Source organism: Haliotis rubra, unplaced genomic scaffold, assembly GCF_003918875.1.
Source record: "Haliotis rubra isolate DU_JTF1 unplaced genomic scaffold, ASM391887v1 Scf1021, whole genome shotgun sequence".
Lineage (NCBI taxonomy): Eukaryota > Metazoa > Mollusca > Gastropoda > Lepetellida > Haliotidae > Haliotis > Haliotis rubra.
The window spans coordinates 201566-226800 of NW_025764917.1; the positions used below are offsets into that span (position 1 = coordinate 201566).

Sequence of the window (25235 nt, forward strand, 5' to 3'; positions counted from 1 at the left end):
GGTTTTTTTTTGTATGTGTGTTTTTAAACAACATATTGTATTATGCATGCGTTTGAAAATGTAATAACAGGATACTAGTTTGGGTAGCGTTGGGGTAGCCTGGTGGTTAAAGCGTTCGCTCGTCACGCCGAAGACCGGGTTCGATTCCCCACATGGGTACAATGTGTGAAGCCCATTTCTGGTGTCCCCCAGAACATATTGCTGCAATATTGCTAAATGCGGCGTAAAACTAAACTTACAATAATAAACTATAATATCTGGTTCTGCCGATGCAGCTGAAAAATATACTTTGTCAACGACTCGTTTTAAGGAATGTCACATTCTGCTGTCCCACAACATACAAAGAGTACATTTGCATGGAATGATCATGACCAGTCATTATCATATTCATATCACATGCACATGCACATGTTATCTTCAGCATTCATTAAGTTCACCAATTGATTGAAACGGTGTCTAACAGAAACAAAGCTTGTGTTATCTGCAAGGAGCGTATAACCTGCTATCACTTAGAGACAGACATGAAAATGATAACCAGCACTAATGGAAGAAGTACTGTGTGTCATGGCTGTTAAAAACATTTTCGCAAGTTGGTTGGTTGTTTAACGCAACACTTAGCAATATTCCAGCTATATGGCGGCGGTCTGTAGATATTCCAATCTGGACCAGACAATCCAGTGATCAACATTATGAGCATTGATCCACGCAATTGGGATACGGTTACATTTGCGTAGATCGGTGTTCATGCTGTTGACCACTGGATTGTGTGGTGTCGTGGGATGAATACTTTAGTAATGCAGGTCTTACGCTTTCACATGTGACATTCTCATTGAAATCAGATATGATATACGTTTAACTTCTCATCACAACTACGATCTAATTTTAATGAGAAATCATTCTCCGCTTTTGTGACATAAAAAATAACGTGTATTGTGCAAACAAACTGATGATATATTAGAAGAATCAGGCATTCGAAATCGTGTCATTGCTTTCCGGGTATGCCAAAGGAAGCAACTCTGTAAAGCCGAAAAGTCACGGTTCACTTCAGTCGTGGAGACGATCGATTGTATGTGGAGAATGAAACCAGGGTCGGAGCGTCCTGTTGATGCTAGTGTTGGGAATTCGTTAAAATCTCATAATTGATGATTGCTTCATTACAACCGATCAATCATCGAAAATAATTGGTTAGCGTCATTTATGAAATTTTCCTGGTTATTTTTGTTAATGCACAAAAAACATAAAGAAAAAAACATGTAGTTCTTTGGGTTTTTTTGGCAATTTTCACATCTTGAAAGGATGACTAGTATGTTAGGAACATCAATTTCCTGATGTCTTTAAGATAAATTCAATCATGACTTGGAACGAGCTTTTAGTGCTTATGAAATGTAACTGACAAAACCAACCTTGTGAAAGATATTGTTAATGCTAAAAGTGTTCCAGAATTGTTTGTGTTCGATTATGAGAAAACATGATCGATGGCTTGGTCGTTTAGTCACTGCGACCAATTTTCGATTATTTCAATTAATCGGACCACCACTAGTTGATGCACAATAACTCTTTACGCTCTTACCGATATCAATTGGTTAAATGGGAACAACATTCAAAGTATATATTTTGGCCTACCAGATTTTCACTCGCAGTATATTTGTAGTTTTATGTGATGGCATAATTTGAGTACAATCGCCAACGACGGAAGGGATGATGTAAGTCCAGCTATGGTCCGTGGAGGTATAGTCTGTCATACAGACCCTGAAACAAATATATCCAAGAAATCCCATGCAAGTCTTGAATATGTGGCAAGTCTAGATTTCTACAGTTTCAGGGTTCCTTTTCATTACATTGTTTTTACTAGAGACTAGTTAGTCTAGTGCAGGTAGCAAAGGTATTGTAAGTACCCATGAACCTTACTATAATGGAACTATTCTGTTGTGCTTGAAAATTCGACACCCGCAGGATAAACACTTCCGTTTGGCAATACTGCCCCAATTTCGAAAACAGGGTCGGCCGAATACAACTGCTTAGAAATTGCTTAATTGCGTTCTTTCAAAATTATTCTTTCAAAATTTACCCCTCAGTGATTATATATTTTTTTAAGGCGGTTCTTTTGCCCACGCCCCTTTCACAACCCGCTCTTGCGTGATATCGGTTCATGATAAATAGCATTCGAAAATAACATCCCCACCCGGGTGTGAAATACGCACTATGTCGAAAAGCGCACGTTAAATCTCCAAATCATCATCATCACATCCCCACACAAACATTGTTTGCTGTCAGTAACAACAATAAGTACGAGTAAGAATGTTTATTCGTATTAAAGGTAGGGGTGTGACGATACAGAATTTTCACGAAACGATACGTATCGCGATATTTTAGAACGATACGATTCGATTCGATGCATATCGTGATATGCTATCTTTAGTTATTTTCTTTTAAAAAGTGTATTTTGATATCAAGTAACAGGGTTAAATTCTGAAATAACCGTCAATTTCCAGTAAAAGTTAACAATTTTAAGGTCAACGATGCATATCACGATACGAAAAAACTATCGATATATTTATCGTTAGATAAAGTATCACGATTTTCGATACTACGATATATCGTCACAGCTCTAATTAAGGGCCATGTGACCCATTGTCTATATTCATTAAACATTCTCAGCAATTTAACAGTAAGGTGGAGTTTACAGTTCTCGTTAAACACATGGATACTATATTTGGCTAAATTGTTAATGGTTTCGGAATTTCGAGAATTGGAGTGTGAATAACAGATAAATAATAACACATAACACTTCCAAAACATCTCTTCAAAAGATTTTTCCCTCAATTCGAAATATTCATTGCAGCTGAAAGAATCACGAGATCAGCGAATAGTTGCAAATTTGGATCTGAGAGACCAATAACTGAAATAATAGTAATTAAGTGAATGAAACTGTTTGGGATACTATTAAAAGGTAACTATTTTAAAGGTTATTTCAAAGATCTGTAAGTATCATTGCAAGTGGAATTGACTCAGTGTAAGAATCCGTTTGCTGACGTCAATATTTTTGCAAATATTTTATCGGGGTTGAGTTTTAACTAAAGTCTCAAGGAACGGATCGAGTGGAAAGTTTGGGCGTATGTGTTCCTCGATTTATTTTTCACAAGGATGGGTCGCAGCGAAAATGTCCATTCTCAGGTGAAAGCCAAGCTCAGTTTCATTATCCAATGTATGAAAAACGAAGAGACGAGATCAAAATCGCTTCTGTTCAGGGAATTTCAGGGGTCCGCTGGAATGTAAGTAGTCCGTCAGTGTTCACGTCATTTCAAGAATATTTACAATGGAGGGGTCGTTGTAGGCACGGGCACCACAGACATATGATACCCAGGTGAAATTCAGAATTTCTTCATCGGATATCCGTGACGGTCCGGGTTAGAATATTGATCTTCAGTAACCCATGCTTGTCGTAAGAGGCGACTAACGGGATCGGGTGGTCAGGCTCACTGGCTGGGTTGACATGTCATCGTGTCCAAATTGCGCAGATCGATGCTCATACTGTTGATCAATGGATTGTCTGGTCCAAACTCGATTATTTACAGACCACCGCCATATAGCTGGAATATTGCTGAGTGTGGCGTAAAACTAAACTCCCTAATATTTCGCCATGTACAATAAATACCACTCACAATCAGGCGATCAAATATGATTTCGGGTACTAGTAGTTATACTATTTAGGAGATAAACGTATTGTGTTTAATTTAGATGAATGTTAGGCCGAATTTGAAACCGAACGCGTAGTGTTTAATCTTTTTGATTGACCAATCAAAATCGAGTATTTCACGTATGCATGGTAGAATTCGCGATGTACAATGCCACTCACAATCAGGCGAACAACTAACTATACACGGTTTGGGTTTTGGGTTGAGGAATATGGACTCGCTCGACGTATAGGGTACCGGGTACGTTTCTGTAATTTAACTTTGTATAGGTACATTTTTGTATACGGAAACTTACCTGTGGTAGGTAGGAGTATCTGAACCAACGACTCCTTCAGCGCAATACTAGAATGTCGATGATTAACGTATGATTCGGTGTTAACGTTTTCCTTAGTGGGGTGGGGTGGGAGTGCGCACTGAAAGTTTATTAATTCACCATTGAAACTCTAGTGAAAATGTTAAAATGAAGTTTGACCCCTCTTTCTCAAGTTGAGTTGAGTTGAGTTGGGCAAGAGTGTGCGCTCCCCTTTCTCAAAAAGCTGTATCCGCCCCTGTTCTGATTAATCCCGTTTACCCAGCGTGTTGATCAAGCCACAGGGGCTTGTAAACATAAAACTGCCATCAAGGTATGTACTTTCACTGACGGGGTCTTATTTCTATATACAAGGATAGCGTTAAGACCCCGTCAGTGACAGTACATACTTGATAACGGCAATTTTAGCGTTACACAAGTCCCAGTGGATCAAGCGATCCTAGAGTTAGGAATCAAATATAGAAATAATACAATAATTCAATTTGCGTATTTGATTATTGATTATTCTTTAAAGTATCAACTATCCAGTCACAATTTTAGGTATCTTATAAGGCCAGGTATTAAATCTACCTGCAGATTAATTTTCATCTTACAGTCTTTGCTTCACTCGCCTACCCAGAGTTCCATGCGGCAAGCATGTACTAAATCATCACAACACCGGCGCGTGTCCGTCTTTCAGGCGATAGCCTCGGTTTCATCTGTGTTAAGGTGAAGGTCATTGAACATGTGATAGAAAACAATTTTACGTCAGCAGGTTGGGGGGAAAACAACCCAGAAAGAAGTGGATAACTACAAATGAACGATTTGCTGGTAATTATTACAGACACGGATGTTTAAATGAAGGTTAGAAAGTAAATCAATGTTGTTAAGATAGCACAGTGGACGAAGATCTAGTTCTGACATGTATGCGTTACGTTATCATTCAATCCCGTCGGCATGCCTCGTCACGAGTCGTCATTGCGAACTCTATAGTTACCGTTATAAAGTAGTAATTACTCAATGACGCTCGATAAAACCTTCACTTCGTTTCACTTCTCTATATTATTTGATTTACTTTTTTTGTTTCAAGTGAAAATCATCGGTACGTTTTAACTGCAAACAGACTATACTGTACACGTTGAGTACGGGAAGTGTTAGCCGATCAGGGTCATGTCTTTTCTGTATATGGGACCACATCGCGGCTGCCGAGTGTAACAGAACTTCATCAAGTATCCACGAGCCTCGTCCTGTTCACGTTTGTTATGATAAAATATCAGTTACGTGGTTCGATCTGTAAGTATTTCACGAACCTAAATCTTTGCGTTAAATGTGGAAAATAGACTTTAGAGGATTGTCATACCCATCCCACGAACTATTGAGGGTTTTGATGAAACCTTTAGTCATAACATAGGATATTGACTATTGAACGAAACACCAGTAAAATAGTTTAATTGTAAACATGATTTAGTTCCGAGTAGTAAATGTTCCGGTTCGGAATAAATGCCGTGAAATTGAGAATGGATGACACGAATAAAAATTCCGCACATACGGCAAATATTCCATCGAACAGGAACAAATACCATAGGCCTAACCTATTCCAGTCATTATTGAATGCAAACTGGACTCTTCCAACTTGTCAACATCCGGGATGTCTACTAACTTCAACTTAGTTACATGTTGACTGTAACCTGGCTACTGACTAACTGTAACTTGGCTACATGTTGACTGTAATCTGGCTACAGACTAACGGTAACTTGGTTACATGTTCACTAACCTGGCTACTGACTGACTGTAACTTGGTTACATATTGACTGTAACCTTGCTTCCGACTAACTGTAACTTGGTTACATGTTGACTGTAATCTGGCTACTGACTGATTGTTAATTGGTTACATGTTGACTGTAACCTGGCTACTGACTGACTGTTAGTTGGTTACATGTTGACTGTAACCTGGCTACTGACTGACTGTAACTTGGTTACATGTTGACTGTAACCTGGCTACTGACTTTAACTTGGTTACATGTTGACTGTAACCTGGCTACTGACTGTAACTTGGTTACATTTTGACTGTAACCTGGCTACTGACTGACTGTAACCTAGTTAAATGTTGACTGTAACTAGGTTACATGTTGACTGTAACCTGGCTACTGACTAACTTGGTAACATGTTGACTGTAACCTGGCTACTGACTGACTGTAACTTGGTTACATGTTGACTGTAACCTGGCTACTGACTGTAACTTGGTTACATTTTGACTGTAACCTGGCTACTGACTGACTGTAACTTGGTTACATGTTGACTGTAACCTGGCTACTGACTAACTTGGTAACATGTTGACTGTAACCTGGCTACTGACTGACTGTAACCTGGCTACTGACTGTAACTTGGTTATATTTCGACTGTAACCTGGCTACTGACTGTAACCTGATTAATGAAGGTAACTTGGTTACATAATAACTGAACTCTTTTTAACACAAGATTCATTTAGAATCATCAGTTCAGATTCTGGGGAATCTACAAATGTATTTTCATAAAAAAAATTAAGGAATTTTCACACATGATAATTGCTTCTTGATAGCCACATGATTTGTTCCATATGGAACAAATACCATATGTTCCATATGGAATAAAAAACCGTAGGAAAATCTTTTTTTCCTTTCCGTTTCCCCCACGACCCAATGTTTAAGACCACCCCAACAAACAAGACCCTCTTTAGGACACTTTATGATGTGTGTGGAAGTTCCTCTTTACCCGGAATAAATTCTGTGTGCGGAACGAAATAATTGTTCCGCATGCACTATTACAGGAACAAATGTTGGAATGAAAAGTTCCAACGGAACTTGTACTATGGGGGAACCAAATCTGTTTTACATAATATGTGAAGGGGTAAGCGTTGCATGTTGGAACAGGTACAAAAGTCCGTTTGGCTCAAAAGTGGACCGATGAATTGCAATCGAACCGAAAACTAATAAACATATAATACTCAATGAAACGCTGATCATAATCAAAACATCAGACCAACTCTGTGATTTCTTTGCAGAATTTATGTCCTAAAATTTAAAAAGTTGTTTAACAAACTATCATTAAAATTTTGACATAGTTCACTATTTATTAGAAGGGAGGAGTGCAGAGAAACGGACAGCCAGGTGTTAGAGAAGCCCGTGCACAAGTACCGACAAAGTTCATTTACCTGTGCTGTGCCGTCTCCAGCCTTCCTCGCACACCTGGCTGTCCCTTTCTCTGCACTCCTCCCTCGTAACAAATATTGAACTGTGTCAATATTTTAATGATAGTTTGTTAAACAACTTTGTTATTTTTAGGACATAAATTCTGCAAAAACCTCACAGAGTTGGTCTGACGTTTTGATTATTGAGTATTTTATGTTTATTAGTTTTTGAGTTAGATTGCAATTCATTGGTCTGCTTTACAGACCAATCAAAACTGACTGCTCTTGATTTTTTAATTCTTTGTTATGAAGTGCAACTGGTGTTGGTTTGGTTTGGTTGTTGTTTAAGGCCATACTCAGCAATATTCCAGCTATATACGGCAGTCTGTAAATAATCCAGTCTGGACCAGACAATCTAGTGATCAACATCATGAGCATCGATCTACACAATTGAGATGCAATAACATGTGTCAACCATGTCAGCAAGCCTGACCAGCCTGATCACCAGGTCAGTCGCCCCTTACCACAAGCATGGGTTGCTGAAGACAAATTCTAGCCCAGTTCTTCATGGCAGGGCTACAGATAAGAGGCGTACAGGCGTAATGTACGCCTCAAAATCAATAAAGTACGACATAATATAAGATTTCAAGCGTATCGTGTACCCACATAAATACCATTGTACGTCTAACATTTAATTTCCGTGTGTATCGTGTAATCGAAATCTATTTCGGATAAATACTTGTCAAGTTTCTTTTGCGAATCACGATTTGACACATGAGGAAACCCCGACAGTAGGAATCCCCTGCGTTGCCATGGAACGATATACGTCACTATTTTTCAATTGGCTAAAAACTACACTGTTCCTATTTATATCCAGTCGGACCTGACATTTCGCGCATCACACGGTCGCTCAGTTATTTCTCACGCGTCTTCAAATACAAATACATGGTTGGAAATAGTGATCAATGAATCGTCCAGACAAACCACATCACCAACTCGCTCGCACAAAAACATGTCAGTACTCCTTCAAAATTCTCAGTACACCTCCACTTGCAATATGATGTGTAAGTACACTCATACCCCAAAAAGTTATCTGGAGCCCTGATTCATGGGTCTATGAAGTGGAACTTGGGGGTACATGAATGAGTTGTCTCCTGGCAGAACTCAAAGACAGTCAAATTTCTTGATCAAACTTTGCAAAATGTTAGTCTTTTGCCATTTTAAGTATGTAGTTTTTCTCCTAATGACAAACCATTTGTTTCCAAATCGAACGATTATGATGTATTTGGAGGATTTTATCTCATAGATATATTTTTTCAAATAGAAAACAAATGGAATACAACAGGCTATCTAATGATGCTGTCAGTTATCTCATAGTTTCAGGGCTGTAATGACACAGCTGAAGGCAGTGTATGAAATAAGGCTCGTCCGACCGCCCGAGACGGGTTAGATTTCAGATGGAAGGTCTAGATTTACATCTAGCCAGCCTGATGGTCTGGTAAAAATTTAGATGTTATATAAATCCAGAGGTACAGAAATGCTGCGTATCTGCGTAAATTATGCAAATATTTATGTAAAAACTCAATTTCTATTCAGTCTACTGCGTACAAGTATGCTTGAAGTTTTGTAAATACTCACAAATGTGATCCTACATGCGTACACACAAAAATGTCAAATCTTAGCTTGCGTACCGGTGGATAGATAAAATAACTGAAGTATACTGAGAGGATCTATTTCAGGACATGAACTTGACAACTTGCAGTCTTTCTTATCATTTCTCATATTACTGATCAAATATAAATAACAAACATTAACTTTTAAACTTCACTATATTTTCAAATTTAATGGAAAATGGCAAAATACCCAACTGAGTTTGAGTGAGGTGAGTACAATATATTTGGTTACTCAAAGAAGAATTAAGATACACAACTGAGATGAACACAAGTGAGTACATAACTCAATGACCCAAAAAGTTACCTGTAGCTCTGAAATCTGAGTCATATCTTGGTGTCTGGTCTGGTTGAATCGATTTTGGACTGGTAACATTTTGAAGTTACCAGCCCTGATGTCTGGCTGGGGCTTTGGCTTATTTCATACACAGCTGAAGGTACTAGTCTGCCAGTAGCAAATTCACTAGCCTGTGATTTAGTGTCATTTCCCTCAGCTTAGGGTGCCAAGTCCTGATGGAGATGTTTTTGTATGTGGTTTAACTCAATATTCCAGCTATATGGAGATCTGCAAAATAATCAAGTCTGAACCATACGATCCAGTGACTGACATTATGAGCACGTTAGTGGGACACGATGACATGAGGTCAGCCGAGTCTGACACCTGATGTAAGCCTCTTATGACAAGCTTGTTGCTGAAGACCACTTTTAATCAGTTTACATGAAAATAGAATTTAGTTTACATGGAACACAATGGACTCAAGTGTTTTCTTGTTTCTTTATTATACCCTAAATCCACAACCACAGTATTTGTGGAAGTGCTATAGTTTTATGACCCGATTAAAAATGAAAAAATGTGCATGCAATTTTTCATTCTTACCCTCCTGAGGTGTATGCAATCAAAGCTGACTGAAGGGCAAGAGTGTTAACAGTCACATTTCCGTTTCCATCCTACCGGGTACCCTTCTACTGCTGGATGAATATCCTTAAAGTGTATCCTTTATATTCAGTAGTAGTTATTGTACACTAAATTAGTGATGGTTGATAGTGTTGTTATACATATACTGTGATTCCAGTGTTTTTTACACTTCGTCCCTATTTCAGGAGTTCGTTAAGCTTTAATAACAAATTTTAATCATGATAAAATAAAAATGTGAATGGGTCATTCTCAAAAAAGGCCAAATTAGTGCTATGAAAAATATGAAAATACAAAGCATCATACTGAATTATCTCATTATTGTTTTCAATGGTCAACATTAAAAAATGCGCGGTCATGATAATTTGCACACAGGAAAGTAATAAAATATTTTTAAAATAAACTTTTTTAAAGTATCCACTGAAAAAACCGTCAGTGGTGTAACAAGCATAAAAAGTATTCTTTTTCAAACTTTGATGTCAGATAAGGAATTTTTCACATTTGTCATTATTTACAAACTTTTTCTATTTTCAAATATATAAATTAAATGGTTTCATTATTCTCACATATTTAATTGTAAATTTGGCAAAAAGGGCTTGGTGTGAGAAGAATGTAATGGTAACATATGATATTTGTTTCTGAAATAACTTGTATACTTAAGACTGAACATGTTTTATGTATACAGTGGTATTAAAGCTGTTTTCAGTTATCATAAAATATCAGTCTAACTGTTAAATTATTCTTTTGAAATAATTAAATGTTAGCGAATATGCATGTTACACCACTGACATTTTTTGATATCCTGCCTGTTACACCACTGAACTTTCTGCAACTTACTGGAACAGTAAACCAAATCAACAGCCATATGATGCTTTGGATTACTTAATAATCATCATTGGAGAACGGCTTTCCAACATGTGGCATTGGAAAACATGATATCAACAGTTAAGATTAAAATGTACAAATTCAAAGAATACTGTGACACCAATGACATGTTGTGTTACACTACTGACTTTTCTTTACCTCACTCTAAATATAAATCCAAATTAATTGCCTTTTATTGATAATTAACAGATTTAAACAGCTCAACAGCCAATTCTGAACACTCAGATTTTAAAAGGTTTTTAAAAAATAATATCCAAAAGCAATAAAATGAACAAATTTTAGTAATATTGTTACACCAGTGACATTTTTTGTTACACCAATGATTTTTATTGAATTAACTTCAACGATAAATTCAAATTAATTGCCTTTAATTGATCATTAATAGAATTGAACTGCTCAATAGCAACTTTTGAACACTCAGATTTTAAAAGGTTTTTCAAAAATAATATTAAAAGCAATAAAATGAACATATTGTAGTAATACTGTTACACCAATGATATTTTTTGTTACACCACTGATTTTTCTGAACTTTATATAGTAATATACCAGAACAAATTACCTTCACAGACTTTATATATATGAGTTAATGGTCATAAAATATACTGGATAAATACAATGCAAAACAATTCAGTTTTGTGAACAAGTGACTTAAATGAACATTTTGTCAGTGGTGTAACAAAATTGTCAGTGGTAGTAACAATTTCCCACTGACAGTTACACCACTGACCTATTCCCACTTTTATGAACTTTATAACAATTAATGCTCCTTAACCACAGACCACCTGGCATAAATGTTGATGTTTTAGCAACTTTGATGTACTTAAAATAAACATTGTTATGAAAAAGACACATGAATAAGAAATCAGCGTTACACCACTGACTCGCTAAAAAGTTATGATATGAAGTAGACTCACCTAACTGCATCAAACTTCAACATCCAAATAAAATTTGGCCTCCACAGAACTTCTGTCACGAGAAGAAAGTAATCAGCAAAGGGACCATTTAGTGTTTCATATTTTTACTCAAAGCGAGATAATTATTAATGTCACAAGTTAATATTCGTTACACCACTGACTGTGACATTTTGGACAGTCATTGTTTTCATTGTAAATATGTGATTTTCATTTTGTTTTCAATATTTCATGCAGGAATGTGTTTTAGATATTGGTGTTTCATTATAAATCTTTAAAAAATATGTATAAATACCCTGGAATTTAAACTTTATGGTACTGCAAAGTAATGTCGCTGTCCACTGACAGTGGTTTTTCTTTCAAAATGATGATAAAACCCCAAATTTGTCCCAAAACTAACAAACAGGTACACCATTTTACATCATTATGAGGAACAAAATACATTTTCTTTCATAATGTGATTTTTGAAAAAAAAATTGAAACTATATTTTCAGAGCACTACTGACCAAAAGTTGGGCAAATTTTGAGAATGACCCGAATAATATTTGGCACAAATGAAACACGGAAATATCCGAAGATTTCCGAGTGTTACGACGTTTTCCGAATGCATGTCAAAATACCGGTTTTCGATCAGTGTAAATACCGGTAAACCGGTTATATTGCGCAGCCCTAGTTTACTGACTAGGTTGACGGATGTTAAATTCCAAAGATCAATGTTCATGATGTCAATTGCTTCATCGGCTGGTCCAGATGTGATTATTTACCAACAACTACAGATAATTTACAGATCATATTTCTCAGTGTGGCTTTAAACAATAAACAAACTAACATCTGAAGCACTGCCAATCATGAGCAAGCTTTGTTATCCAGAGATACAAAATCAAACTTTGAGATCAGATCAAGCATGAATAAAATAATAAAACATTTTTTATTCTGTTTAGTGGAGAGACTTCTGAAAACGCCATGGAGAAGGCTCCAAAACAGGACGTATGGAACATGGCCGACCTGGAAGGGATGTTCAGGAAGGTTGCTGAAACAAGGAAAGGGAGGGAGAAATTGATGAAGTCTTATAAAAGACTTCGATTCATCTACCATCAGCTGAAAGAAAAACTTGAGGTTGAGCAGGAGAAGAAAAATACAGGTAAATATACTACTAACAGTCACAAGATATGTTCAATTCTTGGATCAACATAGAATGTTGAACATGCAGTTGGTGTTCCGAGACTTTAGTCAGGATTTCAATAATTAAGTGGTGGTGGAATTGGGTTTAGCGTCGGTGCTTGAGAATATTTTGGCTCATATGGCGGCGTGTATGTGTGTGTAATGTGTATGCGGCTGTTTGTACTAGCCCAGACTGAAGCTGGTTTATAGTGCTAACCCAATGAGATTCCATGCCGCAGTGAAGCATGAATACCCCACTCAGACGCATTATACTGACTCGAGCCGACCAGTCCTTGATGTACCCATTAATGCCGGAGAAGCCAGGCAGGGACCAACAAGTACCATATTTCAACGTCTTTTGGTATGGCGTGGGGGATCGAACCAGCGACCTTCCGCCACTCGAGGTGGACGCTCAAACTCCACTACACCACCGGAGGCGGTCCAATAATTAAGTACCAGAGTGAGTCAGTGAGTTTAGTTTTACGCCACTCTTGGCAATATTCCAGCAATATAACAGTGGGGGACACCAGAAATGGGCTTCACACATTACCCATTTGGGGAATCGAACCTGGGCCTTCGGAGTGATGAGTGAATGCTTTAGCCACTAGGCTACCCCACCGCCCTGTAAGTATCAGAGACATGAAAGTATATTGGCATTACCAGTGTTTCGTGGTATCATGAGGTGGACTGGTATTTCTGATGATATGTGAGCACATAATATTTGTCCTAAAGTATAACTACTGTTGGAAAAATAAATAAATTTCACAAACAAGATACAAACATATTCCTCTAATTCATACTCTTGCATGGAATATGGTTACTGCACTTGCATGACTAATACTCTGCTATCCAGACAGGAATATAAAACCAAGGAGTGAGTGAGTGAGTGAGTATGGTTTTACGCCACTTTTTAGCAATATTCCAGCAATATCATGGCGGCGGACACCAGAATGGGCTTCACACATTGTACCCATGTGGGGAATCAAACCCGGGTCTTTGGCGTGACAAGCGAACACTTTAACCACTAGGCTACCCAACCGGCCCTTAAAACCAAGGAATAGATAAGTGAGTGTTGTTTGTGGAAACCAAAATGTCAGACAAAATTGGGGTTAGTCAAAACAAATTGTGGTATATATCCAGGTACATACCGCGATAAAAGTCAGAATACCTTGGTAAACTGTGGTATGAATATTTCCAACTGTTGTAGGTATTTGTTCTGTTACAATTCACACTTATATTGGATTCAATTTGTTACTAGTTGTCACTGGAATCGAATATTTACAAATACTTCTTGAAAGAATGTACAGAGGTACAGATAAGCTGCGTATCTGCGTAAATTACGCAAAACTTTTGTGAAAAGCCAATTCCTATTAAGTCTATTAGCAGTACAAGTGCAGCGTGAAGAATGATCTTACATGCGTACACACAAAAATGTTGCTAGCATTACCCGATTGGGGATGAACTTGCATATTGAGAGGTTCTATTTTTCACTTGACAACTTGAGACTAACAACAAAACTATATTATATTTTAAAATTACAAGCCATACCCAAATGAGTGATTGAGGTGGTATAAGTTACTCAAGGGAAAATTAGGATGTGAGGCGAAGACAAGGGAGTACATAACTTTGCACAGGAGCCTTTCATGTTATTTTTATTGTCACATATATGCATTAACTGGCATTGTCATCACTATGCATTAACTGGCATTGTCATATTTTGGGCTTTATAGAAAGTATCATGAAAGGAATTGAAGGCATGTCAAATTTAAGACAAAAATTTGTGTCGTCACAAAATTGCCCTTATGGCTATCACTGACTGTCTTCATGTAAACAAAACACAAGCACGTGCACTACTGATAAGGATACTGTGTTGCTATAATCAGATACACGATGTCAAGAATTGCATTACTGTTATATACTTTTCAGATTTTAATTTTTTTCCTGAAGAAAACCATTGCAGATATTGAAACAATATCCATAATGATATACATATTACATGAAGAAGACACATGCTCTCTCCAAGAGACATCAACTCACATACAGAAAAAAATATAATGTATTTTGGAGATTTAATAATGCTATGCTGCTTTGGATCTCAGGGTTGTCCATAGTCACCAGTTGAGAGGACTTAAGTCCCTCACTTATAATTGTGTGTTGCAGAAAAATGTTATGTTTTAAACATAAGTGCGAATGGTCTAGGCTGGTGAAAGGTTGTAACTGGTAGTTTCAGCAGTTACTTGATCCATTTGCTATTTTCATTCTTTGATTTTAAACATGAAGTTTGCATTGATAAATTTTCGTATTGATGACATCAACCTGTTTGACACTCTTGTGGCTGCCAATCTTACCTGCCATTTAAGCCAATGATCAGTGCATAACCTTGTTTTAATATTTACCTTGCTAAATGTAAAATATGAATCAATTTAATGCAAAAATTAAATAATTTACTTGTGGCATCTGTCTTTGTTTGGCTATTAAACTGCAAGGTAAATACTTTTTATGTTGAGAAAGTGCAAGGAAAATAGGTTAATTTTTGTTTGAACTTGCCCTATAAGATAGTGATCAGTACACAGACTTCTGTTTCAATTGAAATGGCTTAATGTAACAAGTATACATAGATAAAATAGTGAGTGAGTATAAATAAATAAGCAAGTAAGTAAGTAAGTAAGTAAGTAAGTAAGTAAGTAAGTAACCTTGTTCATACTATCAATCACTGACCTACATACAAACAGAAATAAGGCCCGCAAAGTCTTCATGAACTATTCAATATGCTGCATCGGTTTCAGATCAAGAGCAACCATCAAGTAGAACACATGAACTTGATGCAGAAAACATACAGGTATCAACAGAGGACTTTAAACTTAAAAATGAAGACATTGATACATCAGGACCAATTGATTACACTAATAAAACCCGTCTTAAGGAGCCTTGCGAACAGCTACCTTCATCCAATGGCAAGGACAGTGTGTGTGAAGGTGCTTCATCCTCTCAACATGGAGGAGCAGTATGTACTGTTCGATCCTCTGAGACTCCCCACAGCTCTACTTCTAGTGAAGATTCAAAGTGTTTACCAAACACTGGCAACATTTTCCCGGCACATACAGAGGCAAGGAGTTATATGGTAAGAGATGAAGACAATGGTCCTGAAGATGTTGTGGAAGACAAGCCAATGATCATCCAAGAGTCTTCAGTTGCTACTGATATGAGAAAACTTGCAATGCCCGAGGTATCAGGATATCCATATGTGCAAAATATCACTCCAGGTGTTGTCTCTTTGCCAGATACAGAAATGATAGATGTTAAAACTTTATATAAATCATTAGGTATACAGAATGTGTATACTTCTGAAGGGGAAAAAGGAGCAAATACACACCACAAAAAAGATCGGGGGATGAAAAGTTCCAGTCTTGAAAGCCTCCAACTGGCTCCAAAGCAAGGGATGAATAATTTCTTTGCAGAAACGTCTTCAAGTAGTTCCCAATCAGATCAGCAGATGGATCCAGTTGACAGTGCAGCATCTGATGTTTCTGCAGACTTTTCAAAATGTGATCTCAAAACGTTGTTGCTTTCAAGCCCAGTATGTCCAATCTGTAACAAAAGCTTCTCCGCAAAGTCAGTTCTGAAAAAGCATTTGCTCATTCATACCAACACTCGTCCATACAAATGTGGGACTTGTGGGAATGGGTTCAATTCAAGAAGTTCTTTACAGACGCACGAGAGGCTCCATTCGGGAGAGCGGCCCTATGGATGTCGATATTGTGAGTTGAGATTTGCAGTGAGTAGCCACAGAACAACACATGAACGGACTCACACAAAAGAGCAGCCATACCAGTGTGAGTTCTGTTCCCGTCGTTTCTCTCTAAGCTGTTCTCTGCAGCGGCATCGACGACTCCACACAGGGGAGAGGCCGCACAAATGCAGTGAGTGTGGCAGTGATTTCAAACAGAAGGAGCACTTGAAGTATCACAAAGCGAAATACCACACTGGTGAGAAGCTGCACAGGTGTCCAGAATGCAATGAAGCTTTTGTCTATGCCCAGCAGCTGAAGCACCATAGGGCCAGGGTGCACACTGGAGAGATGCTTTACAAGTGTAATTACTGCAGTGAGGCATTTTCCTATCCCCATCAGTTACGGTCTCACAGGGCTGAAGTTCACTCAGGTGAGACCCCTTACAAGTGCAGTCACTGCGGTGATGCTTTTAATTCATGCCAGGAGCGGGATTGTCATAGAGATCAGGTTCATACAGGTGCGAACCCCTACAAATGTGAAGACTGTGTGTGCGTGTTCTACCATCCTAAGGAGTTGGAGCACCACCGGATGCAGGTTCATCAGGATAAAGAATCCCAATGCCTGCCCTACTTTGGAGCTGATGTAGATGTAGCTGAGCCTCTGGATGCTGATTAAACAGCTGGATGTAGCTTAAGGGTAAATACACCGAGCATTAGATCCAGTAGATGCACCATCTCTGAACACAATGTCGCAAATAAGGGTATCTGCTAATGTGTGAGGTTGATGATTTACAAATATCCATGTTACTAACAAACTGTTGTAACTACCTCAAACAAGAGGTCTGTTAGGGTGGTGATGAACAACATGCCCTGTCTCTAACACTCCGCTGTAATTACCTCAAGTAAGTGGTCTGTTAGTTCTAGCAGGGGAGCGTGAATTTTAATTGTTGTGTTTTCAGTGTCAGCATGTGTTCTTCTCGGAGGTTTTACTGACATTGAACATCATTTCATGTTCTTAGATAGGTGACATGAAATTTTGTGGAACCAGCATAATGTTGTAAATGCCTTGCCTGCGAAGAATGTTGGCCTGAGAATGTGTTGTACAGAAGGTTCTTTGGCTGGAACCAACATCCTGCTGTAGATGTCCATTAGTTCTTAGTGGATGTTGCTTAGAAAAAAACATGGATTGACCCAAGGTCATGTTGTATATACCTAGCCTGTGAGGAGCATTAGTTCTAGGGGATGTGTTCCTCACGAGATTCTCAAGCCAGAACAAAATTATTTTGTATATGTCTAGGTCTGTGTGGAACATTAGTTCTAGGGGATGTGTTCCTCACAAGATTCTCAAGCCAGAACAAAAATGATTTTGTATATGCCTAGGTCTGTGAGGAGCATTAGTTCTAGGGGATATGTTCCTCACGAGATTCTCAAGCCAGAACAAAAATGATTTTGTATATGCCTAGGTCTGTGTGGAGCATTAGTTCTGTGGTATGTGTTCCTTAGAAGATATTCTAGCTGGAACCAAGATGGTTTTGGGTTAGGAGATACTCAAGCCAGAACAAAGATCATGTTGCAGTAGCCAAGCTTGTAAAGAATGTTAGTTTTTTGGGATGTGTTGTACAGCAGATACCCTCACTAGAATCAACATCCTATTGTATAAGTCTAGCTTATGATGATTGATAGCATCTCCATGAGGTGTAGTACAGAGGATATCCTTGCAAGAATCAACATCACGTTGTAGATGCCGAGCTTATGATGAGTGTTAGTTCTTACACTGTATAGGGGAGAGCATGCAAGGTAAATACACTATCACAATATGCTTATTATTCCATACATTTCTTATTATTATTAAGACTATATTCTGTAGGGATGCCAATACATCGATACTTTTTCTAAGACGATACAATTATCTACACATTCAAAACTGTATCGATATTAGTTTTGAAAGTATCAGTTTAAATATGTTTATGTATTGTTTACATTTTGCAATTGTATCATATTTTTTTATGTTATGAGAGTTATAAATGATTATTTTCCATGCACAAAGATGGGAAGTTAGAACTTTTTAATCTCTGAGAATAACAAATGTTGATCTTTTCATGGACAGTTATAAAATATGTAATATTAATGTTCAAAATGTAACTAAATTTACGCAATAATGCTGCGAAAATAGGTATCGTGATACTGTCAAATCATGAAATGGGTATCGCAATACGTATCAATTCATGAAACTTATGTATCGTGACATCCCTAATATTCTGTAGTTTCATGGGACTGCAGGTAAAATTTGTGAGAGATAGCAGTAATGATGGCATTGTCATGCATGCAAGTCATATTAAATGACTTAAATCTGCTCTAATATTTGATGTACCCTGAGAAGGATACCTAAGTCATGTGTGTTGAATTGGAAGAGTTGTGCTTTTAAGTTTTATATAAAATGGACGACTGTAAAACTTGTAAATGTGACTTTGATTTAATGTGTTTATCTTTTTAGCTTAGTTTTAACTGCGACTAGAAGACGGTGTGGTGAATGTAGCTTGACATATATATGTTATAGTGACAGTATGTATATCTTGCCTGTTTCTTTTGACAGTACTCTGCTGTTGGTTTAGCATGACCTTAGAATACAAAACAGTGCAATCCTGCAGATAAGATTTTTTTAACTGTTAATGTTTAGGGTATTCAGCATTTTAATCATTGAGTGACTGTGTCTTGCTTGTAAGTATGGCTTTGTCGGATTGTGACAGTAGTCACCTGTAGGTTTTTGATGATAACTGTGTTAGTTTGGACACTGCACATGTTTTAAATATTCTACATTTGTATGTTAACAGACCTTGGAATGATAAGAGTGTAGGGCTGCTATCTGTGGCAATGATTGTGCAATTCATTGAATGTTTTGTGATCACTTGGAATGATGAAGGCCTAAAGCTAGAATTCATGTGGGTTTTTTTCAAGATGACTTTTTAAACAAGGCATGAAAACTGTCATTGTTGTGAAAGTAAGTTTGATTTATCAATATTGACAGCATTTCTTTCTGAATATCTATCTTATGGCGTTTTTTCCATCATCTGGTTGTCCAGAATTGCTTTGTGAACAATTGCTCACAGAATTTCAGTCAGATATTGGCCATTCTTCATAATTATTTCGATGAGCTTTAAAGACTGGAACAACATCAGTCAAATAGTGAAGTGTTCAGTGTTGATATTATTTTGGCTTTATGTGCCTCTGTACGTGAAAGTGTGTCTTGCAACTATTGTATGTGTTATCCAATATTGTCAATAGTCTGTGGAAAATGAAATACATTCTCCTTTAGACATTTTTCATGACATTGTTTTCACAACCTATTGTTGGTGGCCCAAAATAAGCAAAATATTGTGCAAGTGGCATTAAAACCAGTCACTTGCTTCAAAACCATGTGTCCATTGATGTGCATATAGATGTAAATGTCTGTTCAACCACCTTGTTTACCTTGAGAAGAGTCCTGAATTTTGTCATTATATTGTGTAGTATGTGTTTATATGTTGTTGTAATGGATTTGGTTATACATGTTACTGTACAGTATTTTCGGTAATAAAGGTTATGCCAGTTTTCTTGGTTGATGATAAAAGATATAATAATAATAATTCATTTATATAGTGCCTAGTATCCATCTGACTAGTTGCTCACTGGACTCTGTAATCAGAATCTGATTATTATTACCCCGGATAACCCAAGCTGCCTGAAGGTTATGGTCACATGATTTTATCCAACCGGGTACCCATTTTCTGCTGGGTGAAACTCACTTGCCTAAGGTGAGACCACGTGTATCACATGTGCTTCGTTGTGGGTGAGGACTTAAGTCCTAGAAACTCTCAGGAGTCAAGCTGCCCAACACAGTCACCCATCCAAGGATTCTACGTCCTCGACGTTGCTTAACTTCAACTGATTTGTGACCTGTGTTTTACCGCAGGACCACACCACTACAAGATATGGTTGAATTAAATATGCCGACTTGCAAGAATGGCTAACTCTTAAGTTTGACATGCAAATGGTAACCCCAAAAAATCATAAAAGTTGCTGTACTCACAACAGGTACTTTGTATCATTTGTAAGTTGGTTACCACGGCGACGGTAATTTCAATGTTGCACATAAATTGAATGCCACTGTGCAGATCCAGACTGAGACTAAGGCACCAATACGTGGCGTTTGTAGCGACAGAATTGGTGATTATTTAGGAAAATAATTGACTTCCCTTTGCCTCAGGCGGGTGAGCATGGATTCCAAACACTATAGCTAATTGAAATTGATCTATTAGCACATGATCCTGATACGGTGGTAATCATACAATTTACTTTCTTCTTGTGGCTATGGAAAGAGCTGTGGCTTTCTTCGTCGCTGCAAATGCCATTTTTGCAAACAATTGTCCCACAATCACGACAAAGACCGTGACATACAATAGCACATGTACTGGATATTCCTTACACCCACTACTCATGAACAGTGTTGAAATACAAGTCGTATTCCACATGCCTAAATGGATGCTCATGTTGGTGATCACTGGATTGTCTTGTCCAGACATGATTATTTATAGACCGCCGCCATATAGCTGGACAATTTCTGACAGCAATACTACAATTAACAACAAGATAACGTGCAATAACATATATCAAGCACATGTAAAACATGTTTACTGCCTTGGAAAAAACAAAGTGCAATAGCACTTACCAAGCACACGATGCACGACAAAACTGCATTAGCACTTTAACGCAGATCTATTCCCTTCCATTTCAAAAACCACTATACAAAGACGTTCACCTATATTACACATTGTGTAAAAAAATCATAATCTTCTTTAAACGTTGAAGTACTCTCGATGCTTGAGGGGATAGTGCAATGATCTGTAGAACTGATGACATAAAAATATATTTCAAAACGTAACCAGGATATTGAACATCAATAGCGCAGACATACGAGTACTTGTGTTCCACAAACATTAGAACGATAAATTTAAAATGTAAAATAATGATTATGTTTTTGAGACAGGCATTTACAGGCATAGCTAATTCAGAAATAGAAATCGAAATAATTCCCAACATGCGTTAAGGAGAAGAGTAAAGCACTATGTGGAAATCTACATCAGTTTTACCGAAACACACCGATTTTTTAATGTACTGGATTCAAATGCTGTATTGTTTCATAACGTAACAGTACTAAATGTGTGTAGACGTAGAACGCCAGTACAAAAGAATGCCCAGTCTTGTCTATCTCCAGAACAAATTCCGTTTGGTATAAAGGGGAAAATAGCTTTGAAAATATATGAAAGAATAACTGAAATTGAGTGATGACACCAGGTGTTCGCTGAAAGGATAAGCATGTCCTGCCCTACCGGCAGCAAGCGCCATTCATTTCAGTCAATTACAAGAAAATTAAATAGCAAGAGAAACGCAAAATGTTCATTTGATATGTTCTCTAGTATTAACACCCAAGCAAATATTAAGGGGTTCAAGGTGCAGTTCTGACAAATTCGACTGCAGTTATCAAAACCTACCTTGATTAGACATTAACGGAAATGGTGTAATACCTATCCAGCAGTTAATTCCTATCCCAGTATTTTGACATGCAGACTTAACCTGACAATGGTCATTAGTTGATCAAATAGGAAAATGATCTTGTCCGTGTATCTCCATATACAGGGTGTTGGATATGATAAATGTAATGCCTCACTAGATTCAAGATTCAAGATGTTATTTGTATAAAGGCAATATGACCCAAGGTACAAATGATATATCATAATTTCTATCTAGTTACTTTTTTTGTTTTATGCATTCAAATACATGTAATTAAATTTAGCCAGATTTAACGGAAAGATGTTATTATTTGATTGGCACAGGTTTGAAACATTGTTCTGATTACCACTGCTACAATTTGAGATGAAACGCCCTCTCTCTGTTACCAAATATACACAATCATACAATACATGTTTTTCATTCAGTAATACAGTACAGTGTTTACAAATGAAGGAATTATCACTAAAGACATTTTCTTACTCATTCATTCACTTCTAAATAAAGTTAATACACGTCTGTGCTCATGGAAACTAATGTTTAACAAATATGTTTCACAGTTAAGTAAAGAAATGAGAATTATAGAAGAAAACCATTATGTGAGAGGACCACTCTGTAGAGAATAGTGCCAGTTCTGAAAAATACATTCTTTAACATGTTGACTAAAGACTTAAACAAAATGATCTGGACCCCCAACCTCTTGGGTTATCCAACAAAACCGTAGCTATAACGAAAAAGTAAATACTTTAGATAATTGGTCCAACTTGGCCTTTTTCTTTCTATGGATAACATATTATAACATTGGAAAGCATATCTTTGGCGTTGCATTTTTAACGGTCGTAGCCAATGCTAAGTACATTTAATATGATAGGAAACATAAAGTGGATATCTTCCACACTCCCCGTATGATACAGCATTCGACGATTTATAACTAATATGGAGAACAAATTTACAATACTTCCAATGGATAATTTCAATATTACTCCTTTCCTCCCACCCCAAAATTTCAGCCCGATATGTAAGAATTGAAGTAATATTTTTATCAAATGAAAAGAAAGCATCTTTTACTGAAAATCAAAACGTCTGATCAAAGATTTTATAGGCAATAATGCTTTGCTTGCTTGCTCCGCTAGTGTTTTAAAGACTCCAGTCCATATCTATTTAGGCGTTACCATTAACCTTAAATATTTATATGCGTTAACTATTTCCAAAGGATTCCTATAAAAGAAGATTTTTTCATATTTTGACAGAGGCCCAGCCATTTTAAAGGCAATTATTTTACTTTTAGCTTAATTAATATTCATACCCCATCTATAAGATAAGTTATGTAGAGCATCCAATCCTCAATGCCTCACTATTACTATGCGTCATGTCCAGAGAGTGACTAATATTTTAAGCTACAAATAGGACACGCAACTGCCAATGACCCGGGTTGTCTTTGGCTATGCAGTCTTCATCAAACAGAACACCTAAATTCCAAACGTTTGAAGACTAGCAAAAAATGCAGTCAGACAACCAGACAATAATCGGCAGAAATGTTATTTTGAAATCACTATTACTTGCAAAATTACACAATTTATTATCCTCAATTCCATCACCCCCAGATGAAATAATAAATAAATTTCAACAAGCCTGTTTCACATTTGTATGGAAAGACAAACCTGATAAAATTAAAAGAGATGTTTCAGCTATGCCACCTAAATATGGAGGAAATAGTGTCCCACTCATTAAGAACATTATTTATGCACACAAAATATCGTGGATAAAACTATTCTATTCAAGTAGCTGCAAATGGAAAGAATTAGTGGAAAATTGTATACCTAACTACAGAAGACTTTGGTTAGCTAATCCTGAATATATGGAAAAACACATTAAATCTTACATAAGAAATCCTTTTTGGAGAGATGTAATCTCTGCATGGAGATCATATCTAGAAAAGAATTATAAGACACTAAACTCAAATGACATGTTAAGCCAATGTATTTGGTTTAATTATATGTTTAACATAGGTAACGAAACAAGTTATATAAACAATTGGTACAATGCAGGAATACACTTTATTTATGATCTAATGAACCGAACTACAGGGGAATTCTATTCTTATGAAGAACATATATCAAGTTAAAACAAATATATTAAGATATCATAGTATCAAATCTTCCATAATTGCCTGCTTAAAGAGAAGACAAATCACTCTTCCCAAAACACTCCCATTTTCTCCAATACTACCATTCAAAATATATCAAAACTTAGTCTAAGGGTTAAAGGCTCCAAAACTTTTTATCTATCATTACTAGACACCAATTACGATAAGTCTTTGAAACACAGTATGATAACACAATGTTACGAAACATATACATATATATGATGACAAATCGATCTACAAAATGTAGTAATTTGAAATGGTTACAGATGAAGATATTATATGATATTATACCCACACACATTTTCTTAAATAGAATCGGTCTAAAGGACACACCTTTATGTACATTCTGTTCAAAGGAATTAGAAACAATTGTCCATCTACTCTGTAATTGTTGTCATGTTAAACAGATTTGGGGGAGTTTGACCAGATGGCTAATGACTGTAACTGAAAGCATAATTGACTTTACACCAGAAACCATCTTACTTGGATTTAAAGGGAAACATAATAATTCATTAAATGTAATATGTCTTGTTTTGAAACAGGTAATATACACAAAAAATTAAAAAAACAAGTTACAAATTTCAAGCATGTAGTAAGGGAGATATCAAAATACTATGAAATTACAAAATATAATGCTTACTCTACATGCAGTAACAGCGAGTTCTTTACCTTCTGGTCATCTTTCCTCAATATATTTACAGAAAATATTACGTCAGAAAACATTGTAAGTGTATTGCATTGTATTGTAGCATCAAATTTATAGGCAGGCGGTTTGTTACATTTCATAATTACAATTTATGGTTGTTACATTTAAACAACTTCCCTCAGGTAGTTCAGTATCAGATGTGGAAATGAATGTGAGTCCCTTTGCAGGCGATAAGTCCACGCATTCAAAATGTATTCTACATATACTATGTAAACTGTGGAAATGAAGATGGTAAAAATGTTTTTAAAAATAGATTAAATGGATTCTGTCACAAGGGCATGTTACTAGTTCTCGACCTTTATCGACTAATGTAACTCACAAGCTGTGTTTGTAAAACCATGGGGAGCTGTCAATAACATATTAGTGCGGTATCAAGAACCAATAATCTAAATACCAAAACATTATTTTCTGTAAAAACAC

General features: G+C 36.8%; 1 protein-coding gene across 2 annotated transcripts in view; it reads left to right on the forward strand.

Moving 5' to 3' along the window:
* Positions 1 to 18364, forward strand: part of LOC124270955 (zinc finger protein 737-like) — a 19915-nt gene extending 1551 nt beyond the window's left edge. Inside the window, exons 1-3 of one of the 2 annotated variants that reach the window (XM_046706034.1) lie at positions 4726 to 4815; positions 12471 to 12670; positions 15477 to 18364. In XM_046706034.1, coding sequence (XP_046561990.1) covers positions 12493 to 12670; positions 15477 to 17095 — 1797 coding nt within the window. In that variant the 5' untranslated portion in view covers positions 4726 to 4815; positions 12471 to 12492 and the 3' untranslated portion in view covers positions 17096 to 18364. Of the gene's footprint in view, positions 1 to 4725; positions 4816 to 12470; positions 12671 to 15476 lie in introns of those variants that run through there. The other variant, XM_046706025.1, reaches the window with a different exon arrangement.
* Positions 18365 to 25235: the final 6871 nt, after the last annotated feature.